Below are 24105 nucleotides of genomic sequence, written 5' to 3'. Positions count from 1 at the left end.
AAATCTCATGCGATTTATCAAATGCAAAACTTGGTATATGAAGTGCCTAATCGCATGTGATCCCTCCCGGGGAGCTGCCGGGACAATCAGGTCCGACTTGTCCTTAGGACAGTGGTTCCCAAACTTTTTTCAATCAAGGCACCCCTATCAGAACATTTTTCACAGCACCCCTAGCCCAAACATTTCTAATTGAGAAAATAATAAATATTAAAGTAATAGTGTTCATTCTAGCACCCGCCAGAAAAGCCATGCAGTTCCTCTTCCCTGCCTGGGGTGTCGCTGTCTACTGTAGTGATTCTAGCACAGTGTGGTCTGTATAGCAGCACTGATACGCAAACCAGACCTGGGCAAGAAACACCACAGCAGACAGCAACACCCCAGGCAGGGAACAGGAATTGCATGGCTTTTCAAAGTTGGTGGTGCTAGAATGAACACTAAATAAGTAAATTGTGTTTATGTCATTTCCTTAGTGTCAGTTATGTGATGGGGGGGGGGGGGGGAGATAGGGTACCGGAATGGTGTCCGGTTTTTAGAGAGGTGGCATTCCTCCCAGAAAGCGTGAGCTGAGCGGATGATGGTCCCTTGGGTTAATAAGGACAGATAGGATGTCTTCTTGTGGGTTCAATGGTGGACTGGTTAAGTCACAATGCTGCAGATTCATGGTCTGTGTTCTGCACCTAATAGCCACCAACGCGTTTCGCTGGTCCTCAGCTGTATCAAGGTGATGCATACTGGTCAGCAGTCAGGGTTATATCCCCTCCATGATTAGACACCTGTATATCTACTGCTAGAAACACTTAGCACAATATTATATACAGGGGACAGATCCGTTATTCTTAGCCCAGTGGAAGTTACAAAAGTGTGAATATGAGATTTTAATAAGAAAATATAGATGGGAAGAAGGTGCGTTTCCGGAAATCTCGTTACGTGGGTCACTTCCGCCCTATGGAGCGCAGGTGACACGCGTTTCTATGTGACGAGGCCGGAGGTGTAGAACCCGTGCCTCCATATATTTGTTAAGCTGGTGGTTGTAATCAGCCGCAATGGGGGAGCACAGTAGTTCGCTATCCGGTGTTATGTCCCATCAGTGTCTCAAGGCACTTTTCAGATGTGCATGCTGGGGATCTGATACCTAATACAGATAGAGGGGAGACCGGTATAAAAAGTTGTTCAATCAAAGAGAAGAAGATGAGTCCGTTGAATTAAACACAGTAATCTAAATTCTGACCCTCATCCTCTTTTCTCTCCAATCCCTCTCCATACAACTGAATATCTGTCTCTTGTTTTATAGGCGATTAAGAATAAAAGATAAGTTATCGGTACATTATATAAAAAATAAATAAAACATTTGTGATATACTTTATTCCCTATTTCCATATTAATATTATAAACTTTAGTTTGAGAGATATGTTTTTGCGATCTATATGAATTCTGTTGTTTTGTGATATTATTTTATTTTTCTGTATAGAATAAGTTATGTTTACATTTTTAAAAATTCTTATATATTCAGTAAATTTCCTTCACTTCATATCTATATATATCTACATATATACATATATATATATATAGCAGAGAGTCCCATGTCACAGGAAGACCAGCACCAGTCCAGTATATTCAATACATATTTATTGTCACAGAGGACATAAGTGAACAGCAAACGAACATGTCATCATGTCAGCATACAACACCCGTCAGGCTATACTTAGCATCAATTCAGCATAATTTCAGGCTGCAATCTAGCCTTTAGGCAACGTCTCCTCGACGGCCGTTTCGGCGCTTCCAGCACCTTTTTCAAGAGGGTGACTCACATATACACATATACACATATATATATATATATATATATATATATTTTATTCCCTCCTTTATATTCTCATACGATGATGTATTGACCAATTCTGATCTGTCCAGCCTGATTAACTTCTATTCACCTGGCAGCCTATATCCGAATATTGACTACACCAGTCTGATGTAGTGTCTTATATGCTATGTGGAACGCAAATTCGTTAGAGGACGGATGTGGTATATGGTTCCGACAGTCGGGATCCCGACTGCCCAGACTCAGACAGCACAGTGAGCGCAACAAAGCACCTTGTGGGCTCGCTGCACTCGCCACGCTGCAGGCACGGTGGCTCGCTATGCTCACCACCTATTCTATTCTCCCCCTATGGGGGCGGTGGACACCCACGAGGGAGAATAGCCGGAAACTGTCTGGAACCCGTCTGTGGGTGTGTTAACAGTCGGTATACCGACGTCGGGTAAATATCTGTGGGGATCCCGACTGTTGGGACCCCATCCGGCACCTTTCCAGGACACAGGAAGCTCCAATTCTAATGTATTGCTTGTATTACTTCCGCCGTCCGGTCCTTTGGAACGCATATTCAGTCCATGGAGAGGGTAGCCGCCTCCCGGATGGGACATAGTCGGCCACCGGATAGCGAACTACTGTGCTCCCCCATTACGGCTGATTACAACCACCAGCTTAACAAATATATGGAGGCACGAGTTCTACACCTCCGGCCTCGTCACATAGAAACGCGCGTCACCTGCGCTCCATAGGGCGGAAGTGACCCACGTAACGAGATTTCCGGAAACGCGCCTTCTTCCCATCTATATTTTCTTATAAAATTCTCATATTCACACGTTTGTAACTTCCACTGGGCTAAGAATAACGGATCTGTCCCCTGTATATAATATTGTGCTAAGTGTTTCTAGCAGTAGATATACAGGTGTCTAATCATGGAGGGGATATAACCCTGACTGCTGACCAGTATGCATCACCTTGATACAGCTGAGGACCAGCGAAACGCGTTGGTGGCTATTAGGTGCAGAACACAGACCAGGAATCTGCAGCATTGTGACTGAACCAGTACCCCATTGAACCCACAAGAAGACATCCTATCTGTCCTTATTAACCCAAGGGACCATCATCCGCTCAGCTCACGCTTTCTGGGAGGAATGCCACCTACCTAAAAACCGGACACCATTCCGGTACCCTATCCTCCAAAGTGGAGTCATCGATTTTACCATCAAATAAGGGTGATATAACAGGCAAGAAAAGCTGCGTGACCCCTCCCCCTCCCCCCAGCTATGCGATATGACCCCGCCTCCCTGTTACCTGTTTCAGTGCCTTCTTGCTGAGCTTCTGAGATGGAGAGATGACTTTACCCACAGGGATGGGGGGTGATGGACAGCTGGACTGGGGGGAGGATGGCTGGGACAGTCTAGATGGAACTATAAATCAAATGAGAAACAACACATGTGTTAAGCTTGCAATGACAACAGCGTGACGGCTCTAGCAGGTCTCCGGCTGAACTACAATTCCCAGCATGCACAAACATGGCAGAGGTGATGCTCAGTGGTCATGTAGGTGCACCACGGCAGGCATCAGGAACTGTATACGCTATGTACTGACAGTGTTAGGGGACCTGAAATAACCACCATACAGATAACACTTCGATGGAATACACCACAATACATAATACAATGAAAACTGATGGCAATGATATACAGGTAGGCGTGCCTGCTTGCAATGCTTTATTGGTACACAAGATGGCGCCAGTTCCCCAATACATAAATAGTAAATATAGCTCCATAGCCAACTACACTGCAGACACCTGATCATGTCATCATATACCGTATGTCACCTGACCCACTGCTCTGGAGAGAGGTGTCCGACTGGCACATAACGCCACTGGCCAGCTGGGTATACTCAATCTCTCTAACATTATGGAAGTCAGTAATGTACAGCTCACGGTATGTACATAGGCTGTAAGTAATGGTAATGAGACATCATACACACCCTAGTGATGTGCAGTCAGAGCTCACCAAACATCTTATCCAATGAGCTTACTGCCAGGAAAGCCTAAGTGTATAGGGGTACCCTACCCCCCCCCCCCCTCCCCCAGCATGAAGCCAGTGTAATCCCCTAACTAACCAATATACAGAAGCAGGACACAGGGTATTACTGTACCTGGGATTATCAACTAATGAGGAGGATCACACCAATACCGTCATGGGGTTGTCAAGGCCCCTCCCACGTGATTGTAGCCAACCCATGGAGTAGGAAGGACAATGCCTCTAGGGAGCGCGGAGCAGGTAGTATCACACACACGGTGCTCCTGGAAAGGTGACGGCGTTGTGTGGTGGCCTGTCCTAGGAACGCTGCCAGCCCCACTTCCAGGGACTAAAAATACCTCACTATTCTGCTCCAGGCCGGAACTGTGCAGTCAGCAGCTGAGAATAACCTCGTACCGGCTCGTGTCCCCAATCCACAGCTGCTGCACCAACGTTCTCTCCGAGCCACGCTGGTGAGCACAGGGTGCCACGGCTACATCCCCAACTCTATGAGCCATGCTGGTGAGCACAGGGTGCCACGGCTACATCACCAACTCTGAGCCACGCTGGTGAGCACAGGGTGCCACGGCTACATCACCAACTCTCTGAGCCACGCTGGTGAGCACAGGGTGCCACGGCTACATCCCCAACTCTCCGAGACACGCTGGTGAGCACAGTGTGCCACGGCTACATCCCCAACTCTCCGAGCCACACTGGTGAGCACAGTGTGCCACGGCTACATCCCCAACTCTCCGAGCCACGCTGATGAGCACAGGGTGCCACGGCTACATCCCCAACTCTCCGAGCCACGCTGATGAGCACAGGGTGCCACGGCTACATCACCAGTGCTCTGTACGAGCCACGCTGGTGAGCTTAGGGTGCCACGTCTACATCCCCAACTCTCCGAGCCACACTGGTGAGCACAGGGTGCCACGGCTACATCCCCAACTCTCCGAGCCACGCTGGTGAGCACAGGGTGCCACGGCTACATCACCAGTGCTCTGTACGAGCCACGCTGGTGAGCACAGGGTGCCACGGCTACATCCCCAACTCTCCGAGCCACGCTGATGAGTACAGGGTGCCACGGCTACATCACCAGTGCTCTGTACGAGCCACGCTGGTGAGCACAGGGTGCCACGGCTACATCCCCAACTCTCCGAGCCACACTGGTGAGCACAGTGTGCCACGGCTACATCCCCAACTCTCTGAGACACGCTGGTGAGCACAGGGTGCCACGGCTACATCACCAACTCTCTGAGCCACGCTGATGAGCACAGGGTGCCACGGCTACATCACCAGTGCTCTGTACGAGCCACGCTGGTGAGCTTAGGGTGCCACGGCTACATCCCCAACTTTTCGAGCCACGCTAATGAGCACAGGGTGCCACGGCTACATCCCCAACTCCCCGAGCCACACTGGTGAGCACAGTGTGCCACGGCTACATCCCCAACTCTCCGAGCCACGCTGATGAGCACAGGGTGCCACGGCTACATCCCCAACTCTCCGAGCCACGCTGATGAGCACAGGGTGCCACGGCTACATCACCAGTGCTCTGTACGAGCCACGCTGGTGAGCACAGGGTGCCACGGCTACATCCCCAACTCTGAGCCACGCTGGTGAGCACAGGGTGCCACGTCTACATCCCCAACTCTCCGAGCCACACTGGTGAGCACAGGGTGCCACGGCTACATCCCCAACTCTCCGAGACACGCTGGTGAGCACAGGGTGCCACGGCTACATCACCAGTGCTCTGTACGAGCCACGCTGGTGAGCACAGGGTGCCACGGCTACATCCCCAACTCTCCGAGCCACACTGGTGAGCACAGTGTGCCACGGCTACATCCCCAACTCTCTGAGACACGCTGGTGAGCACAGGGTGCCACGGCTACATCACCAACTCTCTGAGCCACGCTGATGAGCACAGGGTGCCACGGCTACATCACCAGTGCTCTGTACGAGCCACGCTGGTGAGCTTAGGGTGCCACGGCTACATCCCCAACTTTTCGAGCCACGCTAATGAGCACAGGGTGCCACGGCTACATCCCCAACTCCCCGAGCCACACTGGTGAGCACAGTGTGCCACGGCTACATCCCCAACTCTCCAAACCACGCTGATGAGCACAGGGTGCCACGGCTACATCACCAGTGCTCTGTACGAGCCACGCTGGTGAGCTTAGGGTGCCACGGCTACATCCCCAACTTTTCGAGCCACGCTAATGAGCACAGGGTGCCACGGCTACATCCCCAACTCCCCGAGCCACACTGGTGATCACAGGGTGCCACGGCTACATCACTAATGCTCTCTCCGAATCGCGGGAAGGGGGGGGGGGCGCAGGTGTCCGCGAATCGCGGGAGGGGGGCTCGGAGGGGAGGGGGGCACGTGAATCGTAGGAGGGGGGTGACGTCATCATAGCAGCTACAACCAATTAAGTTGATTGCAAAGTAAAATCAACTTAATTGTTTGTAGCTGCTATGATGCTATGATGTTGTCACCACCACTGCCACTGTCACATGCAGCCCTGTCCTCACTGACACATCCCTCATCTCCTGATATACTCTGTGCTGCTGGGGACACTGCTCCTCCCACTATATAACTCTCAGTCTGTGGCTTCCTGCTGCCTCCATTCCCCTCCTCACATCATGTCACTGCCCATGTCACATGCAGCCCTGTCCTCACTGACACATCACTCATCTCCTGATATACTCTGTGCTGCTGGGGATCCTGCTCCTCCCACTATATAACTCTCAGCCTGTGGCTTCCTGCTGTCCCCATTCCCCTCCTCCCATCATGTCACTGTCCCTGTCACATGCAGCCCTGTCCTCACTGACACATCACTCATCCCCTGATATACTCTGTGCTGCTGGGGGACCCTGCTCCTCCCACTATATAACTCTCAGTCTGTGGTTTCCTGCTGCCCCCATTCCCCTCCTCACATCATGTCACTGCCCCTGTCACATGCAGCCCTGTCCTCACTGACACATCACTCATCTCCTGATATACTCTGTGCTGCTGGGGACCCTGCTCCTCCCACTATATAACTCTCAGTCTGTGGCTTCCTGCTGTCCCCATTCCCCTCCTCCCATCATGTCACTGTCCCTGTCACATGCAGCCCTGTCCTCACTGACACATCACTCATCCCCTGATATACTCTGTGCTGCTGGGGGACCCTGCTCCTCCCACTATATAACTCTCAGTCTGTGGCTTCCTGCTGCCTCCATTCCCCTCCTCACATCATGTCACTGCCCCTGTCACATGCAGCCCTGTCCTCACTGACACATCACTCATCTCCTGATATACTCTGTGCTGCTGGGGACACTGCTCCTCCCACTATATAACTCTCAGTCTGTGGCTTCCTGCTGCCTCATTCCCCTCCTCACATCATGTCACTGCCCCTGTCACATGCAGCCCTGTCCTCACTGACACATCACTCATCCCCTGATATACTCTGTGCTGCTGGGAACCTTGCTCCTCCCACTATATAACTCTCAGTCTGTAGCTTCCTGCTGCCCCCATTCCCCTCCTCACATCATGTCACTGCTCCTGTCACATGCAGCCCTGTCCTCACTGACACATCCCTCATCTCCTGATATACTCTGTGCAGCTGGGGACCCTGCTCCTCCCACTATATAACTCTCAGTCTATGGCTTCCTGCTCCCCCCATTCCTCTACTCACATCATGTCACTGCCCCTGTCACATACAGCCCTGTCCTCACTGACACATCACTTATCTCCTGATATACTCTGTGCTGCTAGGGACAATGCTCCTCCCACTATATAACTCTCAGTCTGTGGCTTCCTGCTGCCCCCATTCCCCTCCTCACATCATGTCACTGCCCCTGTCACATGCTGCCCTGTCCTCACTGACACATCACACATCTCCTGATATACTCTGTGCTGCTGGGGACCCTGCTCCTCACACTATATAACTCTCAGTCTGTGGCTTCCTGCTGCCTCCATTCCCCTCTTCACATCATGTCACTGCCCCTGTCACATGCAGCCCTGTCCTCACTGACACATCCCTCATCTCCTGATATACTCTGTGCTGCTGGGGTCCCTGCTCCTCCCACTATATAACTCAGTCTGTGGCTTCCTGCTGCCTCCATTCCCCTCCTCACATCATGTCACTGCCCCTGTCACATGCAGCCCTGTCCTCACTGACACATCACTCATCTCCTGATATACTCTGTGCTGCTGGGGACCCTGCTCCTCCCACTCTATAACTCTCAGTCTGTGGCTTCCTGCTGCCCCCATTCCCCTCCTCACATCATGTCACTGCCCCTGTCACATGAAGCCCTGTCTTCACTGACACATCCCTCATCTTCTGATATACTCTGTGCTGCTGGGGACCCTGCTCCTAACACTATGTAACTCTCAGTCTGTGTCTTCCTGCTGCCCCCATTCCCCTCCTCACATCATGTCACTGCCCCTGTCACATGCAGCCCTGTCCTCACTGACACATCACTCATCTCCTGATATACTCTGTGCTGCTGGGGACCCTGCTCCTCCCACTATATAACTCTCAGTCTGTGTCTTCCTGCTGCCTCCATTCCCCTCCTCACATCATGTCACTGCCACTGTCACATGCAGCCCTGTCCTCACTGACACATCCCTCATCTCCTGATATACTCTGTGCTGCTGGGGCCCCTGCTCCTCCCACTATATAACTCTCAGTCTGTGGCTCCCTGCTGCCTCCATTCCCCTCCTCACATCATGTCACTGCCCCTGTCACATGCAGCCCTGTCCTCACTGACACATCCCTCATCTCCTGATATACTCTGTGCTGCTGGGGACACTGCTCCTCCCACTATATAACTCTCAGTCTGTGGCTTCCTGCTGCCTCCATTCCCCTCCTCACATCATGTCACTGCCCATGTCACATGCAGCCCTGTCCTCACTGACACATCACTCATCTCCTGATATACTCTGTGCTGCTGGGGATCCTGCTCCTCCCACTATATAACTCTCAGCCTGTGGCTTCCTGCTGTCCCCATTCCCCTCCTCCCATCATGTCACTGTCCCTGTCACATGCAGCCCTGTCCTCACTGACACATCACTCATCCCCTGATATACTCTGTGCTGCTGGGGGACCCTGCTCCTCCCACTATATAACTCTCAGTCTGTGGTTTCCTGCTGCCCCCATTCCCCTCCTCACATCATGTCACTGCCCCTGTCACATGCAGCCCTGTCCTCACTGACACATCACTCATCTCCTGATATACTCTGTGCTGCTGGGGACCCTGCTCCTCCCACTATATAACTCTCAGTCTGTGGCTTCCTGCTGTCCCCATTCCCCTCCTCCCATCATGTCACTGTCCCTGTCACATGCAGCCCTGTCCTCACTGACACATCACTCATCCCCTGATATACTCTGTGCTGCTGGGGGACCCTGCTCCTCCCACTATATAACTCTCAGTCTGTGGCTTCCTGCTGCCTCCATTCCCCTCCTCACATCATGTCACTGCCCCTGTCACATGCAGCCCTGTCCTCACTGACACATCACTCATCTCCTGATATACTCTGTGCTGCTGGGGACACTGCTCCTCCCACTATATAACTCTCAGTCTGTGGCTTCCTGCTGCCTCATTCCCCTCCTCACATCATGTCACTGCCCCTGTCACATGCAGCCCTGTCCTCACTGACACATCACTCATCCCCTGATATACTCTGTGCTGCTGGGAACCTTGCTCCTCCCACTATATAACTCTCAGTCTGTAGCTTCCTGCTGCCCCCATTCCCCTCCTCACATCATGTCACTGCTCCTGTCACATGCAGCCCTGTCCTCACTGACACATCCCTCATCTCCTGATATACTCTGTGCAGCTGGGGACCCTGCTCCTCCCACTATATAACTCTCAGTCTATGGCTTCCTGCTCCCCCCATTCCTCTACTCACATCATGTCACTGCCCCTGTCACATACAGCCCTGTCCTCACTGACACATCACTTATCTCCTGATATACTCTGTGCTGCTAGGGACAATGCTCCTCCCACTATATAACTCTCAGTCTGTGGCTTCCTGCTGCCCCCATTCCCCTCCTCACATCATGTCACTGCCCCTGTCACATGCTGCCCTGTCCTCACTGACACATCACACATCTCCTGATATACTCTGTGCTGCTGGGGACCCTGCTCCTCACACTATATAACTCTCAGTCTGTGGCTTCCTGCTGCCTCCATTCCCCTCTTCACATCATGTCACTGCCCCTGTCACATGCAGCCCTGTCCTCACTGACACATCCCTCATCTCCTGATATACTCTGTGCTGCTGGGGTCCCTGCTCCTCCCACTATATAACTCAGTCTGTGGCTTCCTGCTGCCTCCATTCCCCTCCTCACATCATGTCACTGCCCCTGTCACATGCAGCCCTGTCCTCACTGACACATCACTCATCTCCTGATATACTCTGTGCTGCTGGGGACCCTGCTCCTCCCACTCTATAACTCTCAGTCTGTGGCTTCCTGCTGCCCCCATTCCCCTCCTCACATCATGTCACTGCCCCTGTCACATGAAGCCCTGTCTTCACTGACACATCCCTCATCTTCTGATATACTCTGTGCTGCTGGGGACCCTGCTCCTAACACTATGTAACTCTCAGTCTGTGTCTTCCTGCTGCCCCCATTCCCCTCCTCACATCATGTCACTGCCCCTGTCACATGCAGCCCTGTCCTCACTGACACATCACTCATCTCCTGATATACTCTGTGCTGCTGGGGACCCTGCTCCTCCCACTATATAACTCTCAGTCTGTGTCTTCCTGCTGCCTCCATTCCCCTCCTCACATCATGTCACTGCCACTGTCACATGCAGCCCTGTCCTCACTGACACATCCCTCATCTCCTGATATACTCTGTGCTGCTGGGGCCCCTGCTCCTCCCACTATATAACTCTCAGTCTGTGGCTCCCTGCTGCCTCCATTCCCCTCCTCACATCATGTCACTGCCCCTGTCACATGCAGCCCTGTCCTCACTGACATATCACCCATCTCCTGATATACTCTGTGCTGCTGGGGTCCCTGCTCCTCCCACTATATAACTCTCAGTCTGTGGCTTCCTGCTGCCTCCATTCCCCTCCTCACATCATGTCACTGCCACTGTCACATGCAGCCCTGTCCTCACTGACACATCCCTCATCTCCTGATATACTCTGTGCTGCTGGAGACCCTGCTCCTCCCACTATATAACTCTCAGTCTGTAGCTTCCTGCTGCCCCCATTCCCCTCCTTACATCATGTCACTGCGCCTGTCACATGCAGCCCTGTCCTCACTGACACATCACTCCTCTCCTGATATACTCTGTGCTGCTGGGGATCCTGCTCCTCCCACTATATAACTCTCAGTCTGTGGCTTCCTGCTGCCTCCATTCCCCTCCTCACATCATGTCACTGCCACTGTCACATGCAGCCCTGTCCTCACTGACACATCCCTCATCTCCTGATATACTCTGTGCTGCTGGAGACCCTGCTCCTCCCACTATATAACTCTCAGTCTGTAGCTTCCTGCTGCCCCATTCTCCTCCTTACATCATGTCACTGCGCCTGTCACATGCAGCCCTGTCCTCACTGACACATCACTCCTCTCCTGATATACTCTGTGCTGCTGGGGATCCTGCTCCTCCCACTATATAACTCTCAGTCTGTGGCTTCCTGCTGCCTCCATTCCCCTCCTCACATCATGTCACTGCCACTGTCACATGCAGCCCTGTCCTCACTGACACATCCCTCATCTCCTGATATACTCTGTGCTGCTGGAGACCCTGCTCCTCCCACTATATAACTCTCAGTCTGTAGCTTCCTGCTGCCCCCATTCCCCTCCTTTCATCATGTCACTGCGCCTGTCACATGCAGCCCTGTCCTCACTGACACATCACTCCTCTCCTGATATACTCTGTGCTGCTGGGGATCCTGCTCCTCCCACTATATAACTCTCAGTCTGTGGCTTCCTGCTGCCTCCATTCCCCTCCTCACATCATGTCACTGCCACTGTCACATGCAGCCCTGTCCTCACTGACACATCACTCACCCCCTGATATACTCTGTGCTGCTGGAGACCCTGCTCCTCCCACTATATAACTCTCAGTCTGTAGCTTCCTGCTGCCCCCATTCCCCTCCTTACATCATGTCACTGCGCCTGTCACATGCAGCCCTGTCCTCACTGACACATCACTCCTCTCCCGATATACTCTGTGCTGCTGGGGATCCTGCTCCTCCCACTATATAACTCTCAGTCTGTGGCTTCCTGCTGCCCCCATTCCCCTCCTCACATCATGTCACTGCCCCTGTCACATGCAGCCCTGTCCTCACTGACACATCCCTCATCTCCTGATATACTCTGTGCTGCTGGGGACCCTGCTCCTCCCACTGTATAACTCCCAGTCTGTGGCTTCCTGCTGCCTCCATTCCCCTCCTCACATCATGTCACTGCCCCTGTCACATGCAGCCCTGTCCTCACTGACACATCACTCATCTCCTGATATACTCTGTGCTGCTGGGGACCCTACTCCTCCCACTATATAACTCTCAGGCTGTGGCTTCCTGCTGCCTCCATTCCCCTCATGTCACTGCCCCTGTCACATGCAGCCCTGTCCTCACTGACACATCACTCATCCCCTGATATACTCTGTGCTGCTGGGAACCCTGCTCCTCCCACTATATAACTCTCAGTCTGTGGCTTCCTGCTGCCTCCATTCCCCTCATGTCACTGCCCCTGTCACATGCAGCCCTGTCCTCACTGACACATCACTCATCCCCTGATATACTCTGTGCTGCTGGGGACCCTGCTCCTCCCACTATATAACTGTCAGTCTGCGGCTTCCTGCTGCCTCCATTCCCCTCCTCACATCATGTCACTGCCCCTGTCACATGCAGCCCTGTCCTCACTGACACATCACTCATCTCCTGATATACTCTGTGCTGCTGGGGACCCTGCTCCTCCCACTATATAACTCTCAGTCTGTGGCTTCCTGCTGCCCCCATTCCCCTCCTCACCTCATGTCACTGCCCCTGTCACATCCAGCCCTGTCCTCACTGACACATCCCTCATCTCCTGACATACTCTGTGCTGCTGGGGACCCTGCTCCTCCCACTAAATAACTCTCAGTCTGTGGCTTCCTGCTGCCCCCATTCCCCTCCTCACATCATGTCACTGCCCCTGTCACATGCAGCCCTGTCCTCATTGACACATAACTCATCTCCTGATATTCTCTGTGCTGCTGGGGACCCTGCTCCTCCCACTATATAACTCCCAGTCTGTGGCTTCCTGCTGCCTCCATTCCCCTCCTCACATCATGTCACTGCCCCTGTCACATGCAGCCCTGTCCTCACTGACACATCCCTCATCTCCTGATATACTCTGTGCTGCTGGGGACCCTGCTCCTCCCACTATATAACTCTCAGTCTGTGGCTTCCTGCTGTCCCCATTCCCTTCCTCACATCATGTCACTGCCCCTGTCACATGCAGCCCTGTCCTCACTGACACATCCCTCATCTCCTGATACACTCTGTACTGCTGGGGACCCTGCTCCTCCCACTATATAACTCTCAGTCTGTGGCTTCCTGCTGCCTCCATTCCCCTCCTCACATCATGTCACTGCCCCTGTCACATGCAGCCCTGTCCTCAATGACACATCACCCATCTCCTGATATACTCTGTGCTGCTGGGGATCCTGCTCCTCCCACTATATAACTCTCAGTCTGTGTTTTCCTGCTGCCTCCATTCCCCTCCTCACATCATGTCACTGCCCCTGTCACATGCAGCCCTGTCCTCACTGACACATCACTCATCTCCTGATATACTCTGTGCTGCTGGGGACCCTGCTCCTCCCACTATATAACTCTCAGTCTGTGGCTTCCTGCTGCCTCCATTCCCCTCCTCACATCATATCACTGCCTCTGTCACATGCAGCCCTGTCCTCACTGACACATCACTCATCTCCTGATATACTCCGTGCTGCTGGGGACCCTGCTCCTCCCACTATATAACTCTCAGTCTGTGGCTTCCTGCTGCCTCCATTCCCCTCCTCACATCATGTCACTGCCCCTGTCACATGCAGCCCTGTCCTCACTGACACATCACTCATCCCCTGATATACTCTGTGCTGCTGGGAACCCTGCTCCTCCCACTATATAACTCTCAGTCTGTGGCTTCCTGCTGCCTCCATTCCCCTCCTCACATCATGTCACTGCCCCTGTCACATGCAGCCTTGTCCTCACTGACACATCACTCATCTCCTGATATACTCTGTGCTGCTGGGGACCCTGCTCCTCCCACTATATAACTCTCAGTCTGTGGCTTCCTGCTGCCTCCATTCCCCTCCTCACATCATATCACTGCCTCTGTCACATGCAGCCCTGTCCTCACTGACACATCACTCATCTCCTGATATACTCCGTGCTGCTGGGGATCCTGCTCCTCCCACTATATAACTCTCAGTCTGTGGCTTCCTGCTGCCTCCATTCCCCTCCTCACATCATGTCACTGCCCCTGTCACATGCAGCCCTGTCCTCACTGACACATCCCTCATCTCCTGATATACTCTGTGCTGCTGGGGACCCTGCTCCTCCCACTATATAACTCTCAGTCTGTGGCTTCCTGCTGCCCCCATTCCCCTCCTCACATCATGTCACTGCCCCTGTCACATGCAGCCCTGTCCTCACTGACACATCACTCATCTCCTGATATACTCTGTGCTGCTGGGGACCCTGCTCCTCCCACTATATAACTCTCAGTCTGTGGCTTCCTGCTGTCCCCATTCCCCTCCTCACATCATGTCACTGCCCCTGTCACATGCAGCCCTGTCCTCACTGACACATCACTCATCCCCTGATATACTCTGTGCTGCTGGGGGACCCTGCTCCTCCCACTATATAACTCTCAGTCTGTGGCTTCCTGCTGCCTCCATTCCCCTCCTCACATCATGTCACTGCCCCTGTCACATGCAGCCCTGTCCTCACTGACACATCACTCATCTCCTGATATACTCTGTGCTGCTGGGGACACTGCTCCTCCCACTATATAACTCTCAGTCTGTGGCTTCCTGCTGCCTCATTCCCCTCCTCACATCATGTCACTGCCCCTGTCACATGCAGCCCTGTCCTCACTGACACATCACTCATCCCCTGATATACTCTGTGCTGCTGGGAACCTTGCTCCTCCCACTATATAACTCTCAGTCTGTGGCTTCCTGCTGCCCCCATTCCCCTCCTCACATCATGTCACTGCTCCTGTCACATGCAGCCCTGTCCTCACTGACACATCCCTCATCTCCTGATATACTCTGTGCAGCTGGGGACCCTGCTCCTCCCACTATATAACTCTCAGTCTATGGCTTCCTGCTCCCCCCATTCCTCTACTCACATCATGTCACTGCCCCTGTCACATACAGCCCTGTCCTCACTGACACATCACTTATCTCCTGATATACTCTGTGCTGCTAGGGACAATGCTCCTCCCACTATATAACTCTCAGTCTGTGGCTTCCTGCTGCCCCCATTCCCCTCCTCACATCATGTCACTGCCCCTGTCACATGCTGCCCTGTCCTCACTGACACATCACACATCTCCTGATATACTCTGTGCTGCTGGGGACCCTGCTCCTCCCACTATATAACTCTCAGTCTGTGGCTTCCTGCTGCCTCCATTCCCCTCCTCACATCATGTCACTGCCCCTGTCACATGCAGCCCTGTCCTCACTGACATATCACTCATCTCCTGATATACTCTGTGCTGCTGGGGGGCCCTGCTCCTCCCACTATATAACTCTCGGTCTGTGGCTTCCTGCTGCCTCCATTCCCCTCCTCACATCATGTCACTGCCCCTGTCACATGCAGCTCTGTCCTCACTGACACATCGCTCATCTCCTGATATACTCTGTGCTGCTGGGTACCCTGCTCCTCCCACTATATAACTATCAGTATGTGGCTTCCTGCTGCCCCCATTCCCCTCCTCACATCATGTCACTGCCCCTGTCACATGCAGCCCTGTCCTCACTGACACATCACTACTCTCCTGATATACTCTGTGCTGCTGGGGACCCTGCTCCTCCCACTATATAACTCTCAGTCTGTGGCTTCCTGCTGCCTCCATTCCCCTCCTCACATCATGTCACTGCCCCTGTCACATGCAGCCCTGTCCTCACTGACACATCACTCATCTCCTGATATACTCTGTGCTGCTGGGGACCCTGCTCCTCCCACTATATAACTCTCAGTCTGTGGCTTCCTGCTGCCCCCATTCCCCTCCTCACATCATGTCACTGCCCCTGTCACATGCAGCCCTGTCCTCACTGACACATCACTCATCTCCTGATATACTCTGTGCTGCTGGGGACCCTGCTCCTCCCACTATATAACTCTCAGTCTGTGGCTTCCTGCTCCTCCCATTCCTCTACTCACATCATGTCACTGCCCCTGTCACATGCAGCCCTGTCCTCACTGACACATCCCTCATCTCCTGATATACTCTGTGCTGCTGGGGACCCTGCTCCTCCCACTATATAAAACTCTCAGTCTGTGGTTTCCTGCTGCCTCCATTCCCCTCCTCACATCATGTCACCGCCCCTGTCACATGCAGCCCTGTCCTCACTGACACATCACTCATCTCCTGATATACGCTGTGCTGCTGGGGACCCTGCTCCTCCCACTATATAACTCTCAGTCTGTGGCTTCCTGCTGCCCCCATTCCCCTCCTCACATCATGTCACTGCCCCTGTCACATGCAGCCCTGTCCTCACTGACACATCCCTCATCTCCTGATATACTCTGTGCTGCTGGGGACCCTGCTCCTCCCACTATATAACTCTCAGTCTGTGGCTTCCTGCTGCCCCCATTCCCCTCCTCACATCATGTCACTGCCCCTGTCACATGCAGCCCTGTCCTCAATGACACATCACTCATCTCCTGATATACTCTGTGCTGCTGGGGACCCTGCTCCTCTCACTATATAACTCTCAGTCTGTGGCTTCCTGCTGCCCCCATTCCCCTCCTCACATCATGTCACTGCCCCTGTCACATGCCGCCCTGTCCTCACTGACACATCACTCATCTCCTGATATACTCTGTGCTGCTGGGGACCCTGCTCCTCTCACTATATAACTCTCAGTCTGTGGCTTCCTGCTGCCTCCATTCCCCTCCTCACATCACGTCACTGCCCCTGTCACATGCAGCCCTGTCTTACTGACACATCACTCATCTCCTGATATACTCTGTGCTGCTTGGGACCCTGCTCCGCCCACTATATAACTCTCAGTCTGTGGCTTCCTGCTGCCTCCATTCCCCTCCTCACATCATGTCACTACCCCTGTCACATGCAGCCCTGTCTTACTGACTCATCACTCATCTCCTCATATACTCTGTGCTGCCGGGGACCCTGCTCCTCCCACTATATAACTCTCAGTCTGTGGCTTCCTGCTGCCCCCATTCCCCTCCTCACATCCTGTCACTGCCCTGTCACATGCAGCCCTGTCCTCACTGACACATCACTCATCTCCTGATATACTCTGTGCTGCTGGGGACCTTGCTCCTCCCACTATATAACTCTCAGTCTGTGGCTTCCTGCTGCCTCCATTCCCCTCCTCACATCATGTCACTGCCCCTGTCACATGCAGCCCTGTCCTCACTGATACATCCCTCATCTCCTGATATGCTCTGTGCTGCTGGGGACTCTGCTCCTCCCACTATATAACTCTCAGTCTGTGGCTTCCTGCTGACCCCATTCCCCTCCTCACATCATGTCACTGCCCCTGTCACATGCAGCCCTGTCCTCACTGACACATCCCTCATCTCCTGATATACTCTGTGCTGCTGGGGACCCTGCTCCTCCCACTATATAACTCTCAGTCTGCGGCTTCCTGCTGCCTCCATTCCCCTCCTCACATCACGTCACTGCCCCTGTCACATGCAGCCCTGTCCTCACTGACACATCACACATCTCCTGATATACTCTGTGCTGCTGGAGACCCTGCTCCTCTCACTATATAACTCTCAGTCTGTGGCTTCCTGCTGCCCCCATTCCCCTCCTCACATCATGTCACTGCCCCTGTCACATGCAGCCCTGTCCTCACTGACACATCCCTCATCTCCTGATATACTCTGTGCTGCTGGGACCCTGCTCCTCCCACTATATAACTATCAGTCTGTGGCTTCCTGCTGCCTCCATTCTCCTCCTCACATCATGTCACTGTCCCTGTCACATGCAGCCCTGTCCTCCCTGACACATCACTCATCTCCTGATATACTCTGTGCTGCTGGGGACCCTGCTCCTCCCACTATATAACTCTCAGTCTGTGGCTTCCTGCTGCCTCCATTCCCCTCCTCACATCATGTCACTGCCCCTGTCACATGCAGCCCTGTCCTCACTGACACATCACTCATCTCCTGATATACTCTGTGCTGCTGGGACCCTGCTCCTCCCACTATATAACTCTCAGTCTGTGGCTTCCTGCTGCCCCCATTCCCCTCCTCACATCATGTCACTGCCCCTGTCACATGCAGCCCTGTCCTCACTGACACATCACTCAATCCCTGATATACTCTGTGCTGCTGGGGACCCTGCTCCTCCCACTATATAACTCTCAGTCTGTGGCTTCCTGCTGCCCTCATTCCCCTCCTCACATCATGTCACTGCTCCTGTCACATGCAGCCCTGTCCTCACTGACACATCACCCATCTCCTGATATACTCTGTGCTGCTGGGGACCCTGCTCCTCCCACTATATAACTCTCAGTCTGTGGCTTCCTGCTGCCTCCATTCCCCTCCTCACATCATGTCACTGTCCCTGTCACATGCAGCACTGTTCTCACTGACACATCACTCATCTCCTGACATACTCTGTGCTGCTGGGGACCCTGCTCCTCCCACTATATAACTCTCAGCCTGTGGCTTCCTGCTGCCTCCATTCCCCTCCTCACATCATGTCACTGCCCCTGTCACATGCAGCCCTGTCCTCACTGACACATCACTCATCTCCTGATATACTCTGTGCTGCTGGGGCCCTGCTCCTCCCACTATATAACTCTCAGTCTGTGGCTTCCTGCTGCCCCCCATTCCCCTCCTCACATCATGTCACTGCCCCTGTCACATGCAGCCCTGTCCTCACTGACACATCACTCATCTCCTGATATACTCTGTTCTGCTGGGGACCCTGCTCCTCCCACTATATAACTCTCAGTCTGTGGCTTCCTGCTGCCTCCATTCCCCTCCTCACATCATGTCACTGCCCCTGTCACATGCAGCCCTGTCCTCACTGACACATCACTCATCTCCTGATATACTCTGTGCTGCTGGGACCCTGCTCCTCCCACTATATAACTCTCAGTCTGTGGCTTCCTGCTGCCCCCATTCCCCTCCTCACATCATGTCACTGCCCCTGTCACATGCAGCCCTGTCCTCACTGACACATCACTCATCTCCTGATATACTCTGTGCTGCTGGGGACCCTGCTCCTTCCACTATATAACTCTCAGTCTGTGGCTTCCTGCTGCCTCCATTCCCCTCCTCACATTATGTCACTGCCCCTGCCACATTCAGCCTTGTCCTCACTGACACATCCCTCATCTCCTGATATACTCTGTGCTGCTGGGGACCCTGCTCCTCCCACTATATAACTCTCAGTCTGTGGCTTCCTGCTGCCTCCATTCCCCTCCTCACATCATGTCACTGCCCCTGTCACATACAGTCCTGTCCTCACTGACACATCACTCATCTCCTGATATACTCTGTGCTGCTGGGGACCCTGCTCCTCCCACTATATAACTCTCAGTCTGTGGCTTCCTGCTGCCTCCATTCCCCTCCTCACATCATGTCACTGCTCCTGTCACATGCAGCCCTGTCCTCACTGACACATCACTACTCTCCTGATATACTCTGTGCTGCTGGGGACCCTGCTCCTCCCACTATATAACTGTCAGTCTGTGGCTTCCTGCTGCCTCCATTCCCCTCCTCACATCATGTCACTGCCCCTGTCACATGCAGCCCTGTCCTCACTGACACATCACTCATCTCCTGATATACTCTGTGCTGCTGGGACCCTGCTCCTCCCACTATATAACTGTCAGTCTGTGGCTTCCTGCTGCCCCCATTCCCCTCCTCACATCATGTCACTGCCCCTGTCACATGCAGCCCTGTCCTCACTGACACATCACTCAATCCCTGATATACTCTGTGCTGCTGGGGACCCTGCTCCTCCCACTATATAACTCTCAGTCTGTGGCTTCCTGCTGCCCCCATTCTCCTCCTCACATCATGTCACTGCTCCTGTCACATGCAGCCCTGTCCTCACTGACACATCACCCATCTCCTGATATACTCTGTGCTGCTGGGGACCCTGCTCCTCCCACTATATAACTCTCAGTCTGTGGCTTCCTGCTGCCTCCATTCCCCTCCTCACATCATGTCACTGCCCCTGTCACATGCAGCCCTGTCCTCACTGACACATCACTCAATCCCTGATATACTCTGTGCTGCTGGGGACCCTGCTCCTCCCACTATATAACTCTCAGTCTGTGGCTTCCTGCTGCCTCCATTCCCCTCCTCACATCATGTCACTGCCCCTGTCACATGCAGCCCTGTCCTCACTGACACATACCCCATCTCCTGATATACTCTGTGCTGCTGGGGACCCTGCTCCTCCCACTATATAACTCTAAGTCTGTGGCTTCCTGCTGCCTCCATTCCCCCTCTTCACATCATGTCACTGCCCCTGTCACATGCAGCCCTGTCCTCACTGACACATACCCCATCTCCTGATATACTCTGTGCTGCTGGGGACCCTGCTCCTCCCACTATATAACTCTCAGTCTGTGGCTTCCTGCTGCCTCCATTCCCCTCCTCACATCATGTCACTGCCCCTGTCACATGCAGCCCTGTCCTCACTGACACATCACTCAATCCCTGATATACTCTGTGCTGCTGGGGACCCTGCTCCTCCCACTATATAACTCTCAGTCTGTGGCTTCCTGCTGCCTCCATTCCCCTCCTCACATCATGTCACTGCCCCTGTCACATGCAGCCCTGTCCTCACTGACACATACCCCATCTCCTGATATACTCTGTGCTGCTGGGGACCCTGCTCCTCCCACTATATAACTCTCAGTCTGTGGCTTCCTGCTGCCCCCATTCCCCTCCTCACATCATGTCACTGCCCCTGTCACATGCAGTCCTGTCCTCACTGACACATCACTCCTCTCCTGATATACTCTGTGCTGCTGGGGACCCTGCTCCTCCCACTATATAACTCTCAGTCTGTGGCTTCCTGCTGCCCCCATTCCCCTCCTCACATAAGGTCACTGCCTCTGTCACATGCACCCCTGTCCTCACTGACACATCACCCATCTCCTGATATACTCTGTGCTGCTGGGGACCCTGCTCCTCCCACTATATAACTCTCAGTCTGTGGCTTCCTGCTGCCCCCATTCCCCTCCTCACATCATGTCACTGCCCCTGTCACATGCAGCCCTGTCCTCACTGATACATCACTCATCTCCTGATATACTCTGTGCTGCTGGGGACCCTGCTCCTCCCACTATATAACTCTCAGTCTGTGACTTCCTGCTGTCTCCATTCCCCTCCTCACCTCATGTCACTGCCCCTGTCACATGCTGCCCTGTCCTCACTGATACATCACTAATCTCCTGATATACTCTGTGCTGCTGGGGACCCTGCTCCTCCAAATATATATCTCAGTCTGTGGCTTCCTGCTGCCTCCATTCCCCTCCTCCCATCATGTCACTGCCCCTGTCACATGCAGCCCTGTCCTCACTGACACATCACTCAATCCCTGATATACTCTGTGCTGCTGGGGACCCTGCTCCTCCCACTATATAACTCTCAGTCTGTGGCTTCCTGCTGCCCCCATTCCCCTCCTTACATAAGGTCACTGCCTCTGTCACATGCACCCCTGTCCTCACTGACACATCACCCATCTCCTGATATACTCTGTGCTGCTGGGGACCCTGCTCCTCCCACTATATAACTCTCAGTCTGTGGCTTCCTGCTGCCCCCATTCCCCTCCTCACATAAGGTCACTGCCTCTGTCACATGCACCCCTGTCCTCACTGACACATCACCCATCTCCTGATATACTCTGTGCTGCTGGGGACCCTGCTCCTCCCACTATATAACTCTCAGTCTGTGGCTTCCTGCTGCCCCCATTCCCCTCCTCACATCATGTCACTGCCCCTGTCACATGCAGTCCTGTCCTCACTGACACATCACTCCTCTCCTGATATACTCTGTGCTGCTGGGGACCCTGCTCCTCCCACTATATAACTCTCAGTCTGTGGCTTCCTGCTGCCCCCATTCCCCTCCTCACATAAGGTCACTGCCTCTGTCACATGCACCCCTGTCCTCACTGACACATCACCCATCTCCTGATATACTCTGTGCTGCTGGGGACCCTGCTCCTCCCACTATATAACTCTCAGTCTGTGGCTTCCTGCTGCCCCCATTCCCCTCCTCACATCATGTCACTGCCCCTGTCACATGCAGCCCTGTCCTCACTGATACATCACTCATCTCCTGATATACTCTGTGCTGCTGGGAACCCTGCTCCTCCCACTATATAACTCTCAGTCTGTGGCTTCCTGCTGACCCCATTCCCCTCCTCACATCATGTCATTGCCCCTGTCACATGCAGCCCTGTCCTCACTGACACATCACTACTCTCCTGATATACTCTGTGCTGCTGGGGACCCTGGTCCTCCAAATATATATCTCAGTCTGTGGCTTCCTGCTGCCTCCATTCCCCTCCTCCCATCATGTCACTGCCCCTGTCACATGCAGCCCTGTCCTCACTGACACTTCACTTATCTCCTGATATTCTCTGTGCTGCTGGGGACCCTGCTCCTCCCACTATATAACTCTCAGTCTGCGGCTTCCTGCTGCCCCCCATTCCCCTCCTCACATCATGTCACTGCCCCTGTCACATGCAGCCCTGTCCTCCCTGACACATCACTCATCTCCTGATATACTCTGTGCTGCTGGGGACCCTGCTCCTCTCACTATATAACTCTCAGTCTGTGGCTTCCTGCTGCCTCCATTCCCCTCCTCACATCATGTCACTGCCCCTGTCACATGCAGCCCTGTCCTCACTGACACATCCCTCATCTCCTGATATACTCTGTGCTGCTGGGGACCCTGCTCCTCCCACTATATAACTCTCAGTCTGCGGCTTCCTGCTGCCTCCATTCCCCTCCTCACATCATGTCACTGCCCCTGTCACATGCAGCCCTGTCCTCACTGACATATCACTCATCTCCTGATATACTCTGTGCTGCTGGGGACCCTGCTCCTCCCACTATATAACTCTCAGTCTGTGGCTTTCTGCTGCCTCCATTCCCCTCCTCACATCATATCACTGCCTCTGTCACATGCAGCCCTGTCCTCACTGACACATCACTCATCTCCTGATATACGCTGTGCTGCTGGGGACCCTGCTCCTCCCACTATATAACTCTCAGTCTGTGGCTTCCTGCTGCCTCCATTCCTCTCCTCACATCATGTCACTGCCCCTGTCACATGCAGCCCTGTCCTCACTGACACATCCCTCATCTCCTGATATACTCTGTGCTGCTGGGGACCCTGCTCCTCCCACTATATAACTCTCAGTCTGCGGCTTCCTGCTGCCTCCATTCCTCTCCTCACATCATGTCACTGCCCCTGTCACATGCAGCCCTGTCCTCACTGACACATCACTTATCTCCTGATATACTCTGTGCTGCTGGGGACCCTGCTCCTCCCACTATATAACTCTCAGTCTGTGGCTTCCTGCTGCCTCCATTCCCCTCCTCACATCATGTCACTGCCCCTGTCACATGCAGCCCTGTCCTCACTGACACATCCCTCATCTCCTGATATACTCTGTGCTGCTGGGGACCCTGCTCCTCCCACTATATAACTCTCAGTCTGTGGCTTCCTGCTGCCACCATTCCCCTCCTCACATCATGTCACTCCCCTGTCACATGCAGCCCTGTCCTCACTGACACATCACTCATCTCCTGATACACTCTGTGCTGCTGGGGATCCTGCTCCTTCCACTATATAACTCTCAGTCTGTGGCTTCCTGCTGCCTCCATTCCCCTCCTCACATCATGTCACTGCCACATGCAGCCCTGTCCTCACGGACACATCCCTCATCTCCTGATATACTCTGTGCTGCAGGGTCAGGTACAGTCACAGTATAATGACGTTACCATGACAGCAGTGGTCCTGCCCTCCTGACAATATGCAGCACAGAATGTAATGTCACCCTCTCCCTGCTGCATTAGTAAATGCCTATTA

The 24105-nt window shown here is 53.5% G+C and overlaps 1 protein-coding gene across 2 annotated transcripts in view; it reads right to left on the bottom strand.

Annotated features, from left to right (window-relative positions):
• The window catches only part of ASXL2 (ASXL transcriptional regulator 2), an 88039-nt gene that overhangs the window by 27775 nt on the left and 36159 nt on the right, over positions 1-24105 (bottom strand). The window contains exon 5 of one of the 2 annotated variants that reach the window (XM_083178907.1): positions 3119-3234. The exons of the other annotated variant lie outside the window; for it this stretch is intronic. Coding sequence (XP_083035033.1) covers positions 3119-3234 — 116 coding nt within the window. The remainder of the gene's footprint in view (positions 1-3118; positions 3235-24105) is intronic. 2 annotated transcript variants of the gene reach the window in all.

The sequence above is a fragment of the Crinia signifera genome, chromosome 3 (assembly GCF_055691185.1).
Source record: "Crinia signifera chromosome 3, ASM5569118v1, whole genome shotgun sequence".
In the NCBI taxonomy this organism is placed as follows: Eukaryota; Metazoa; Chordata; class Amphibia; order Anura; family Myobatrachidae; genus Crinia; species Crinia signifera.
The sequence above is the reverse complement of the archived record's forward strand: the minus strand, read 5'-3'. Positions and strand labels throughout refer to the sequence as shown.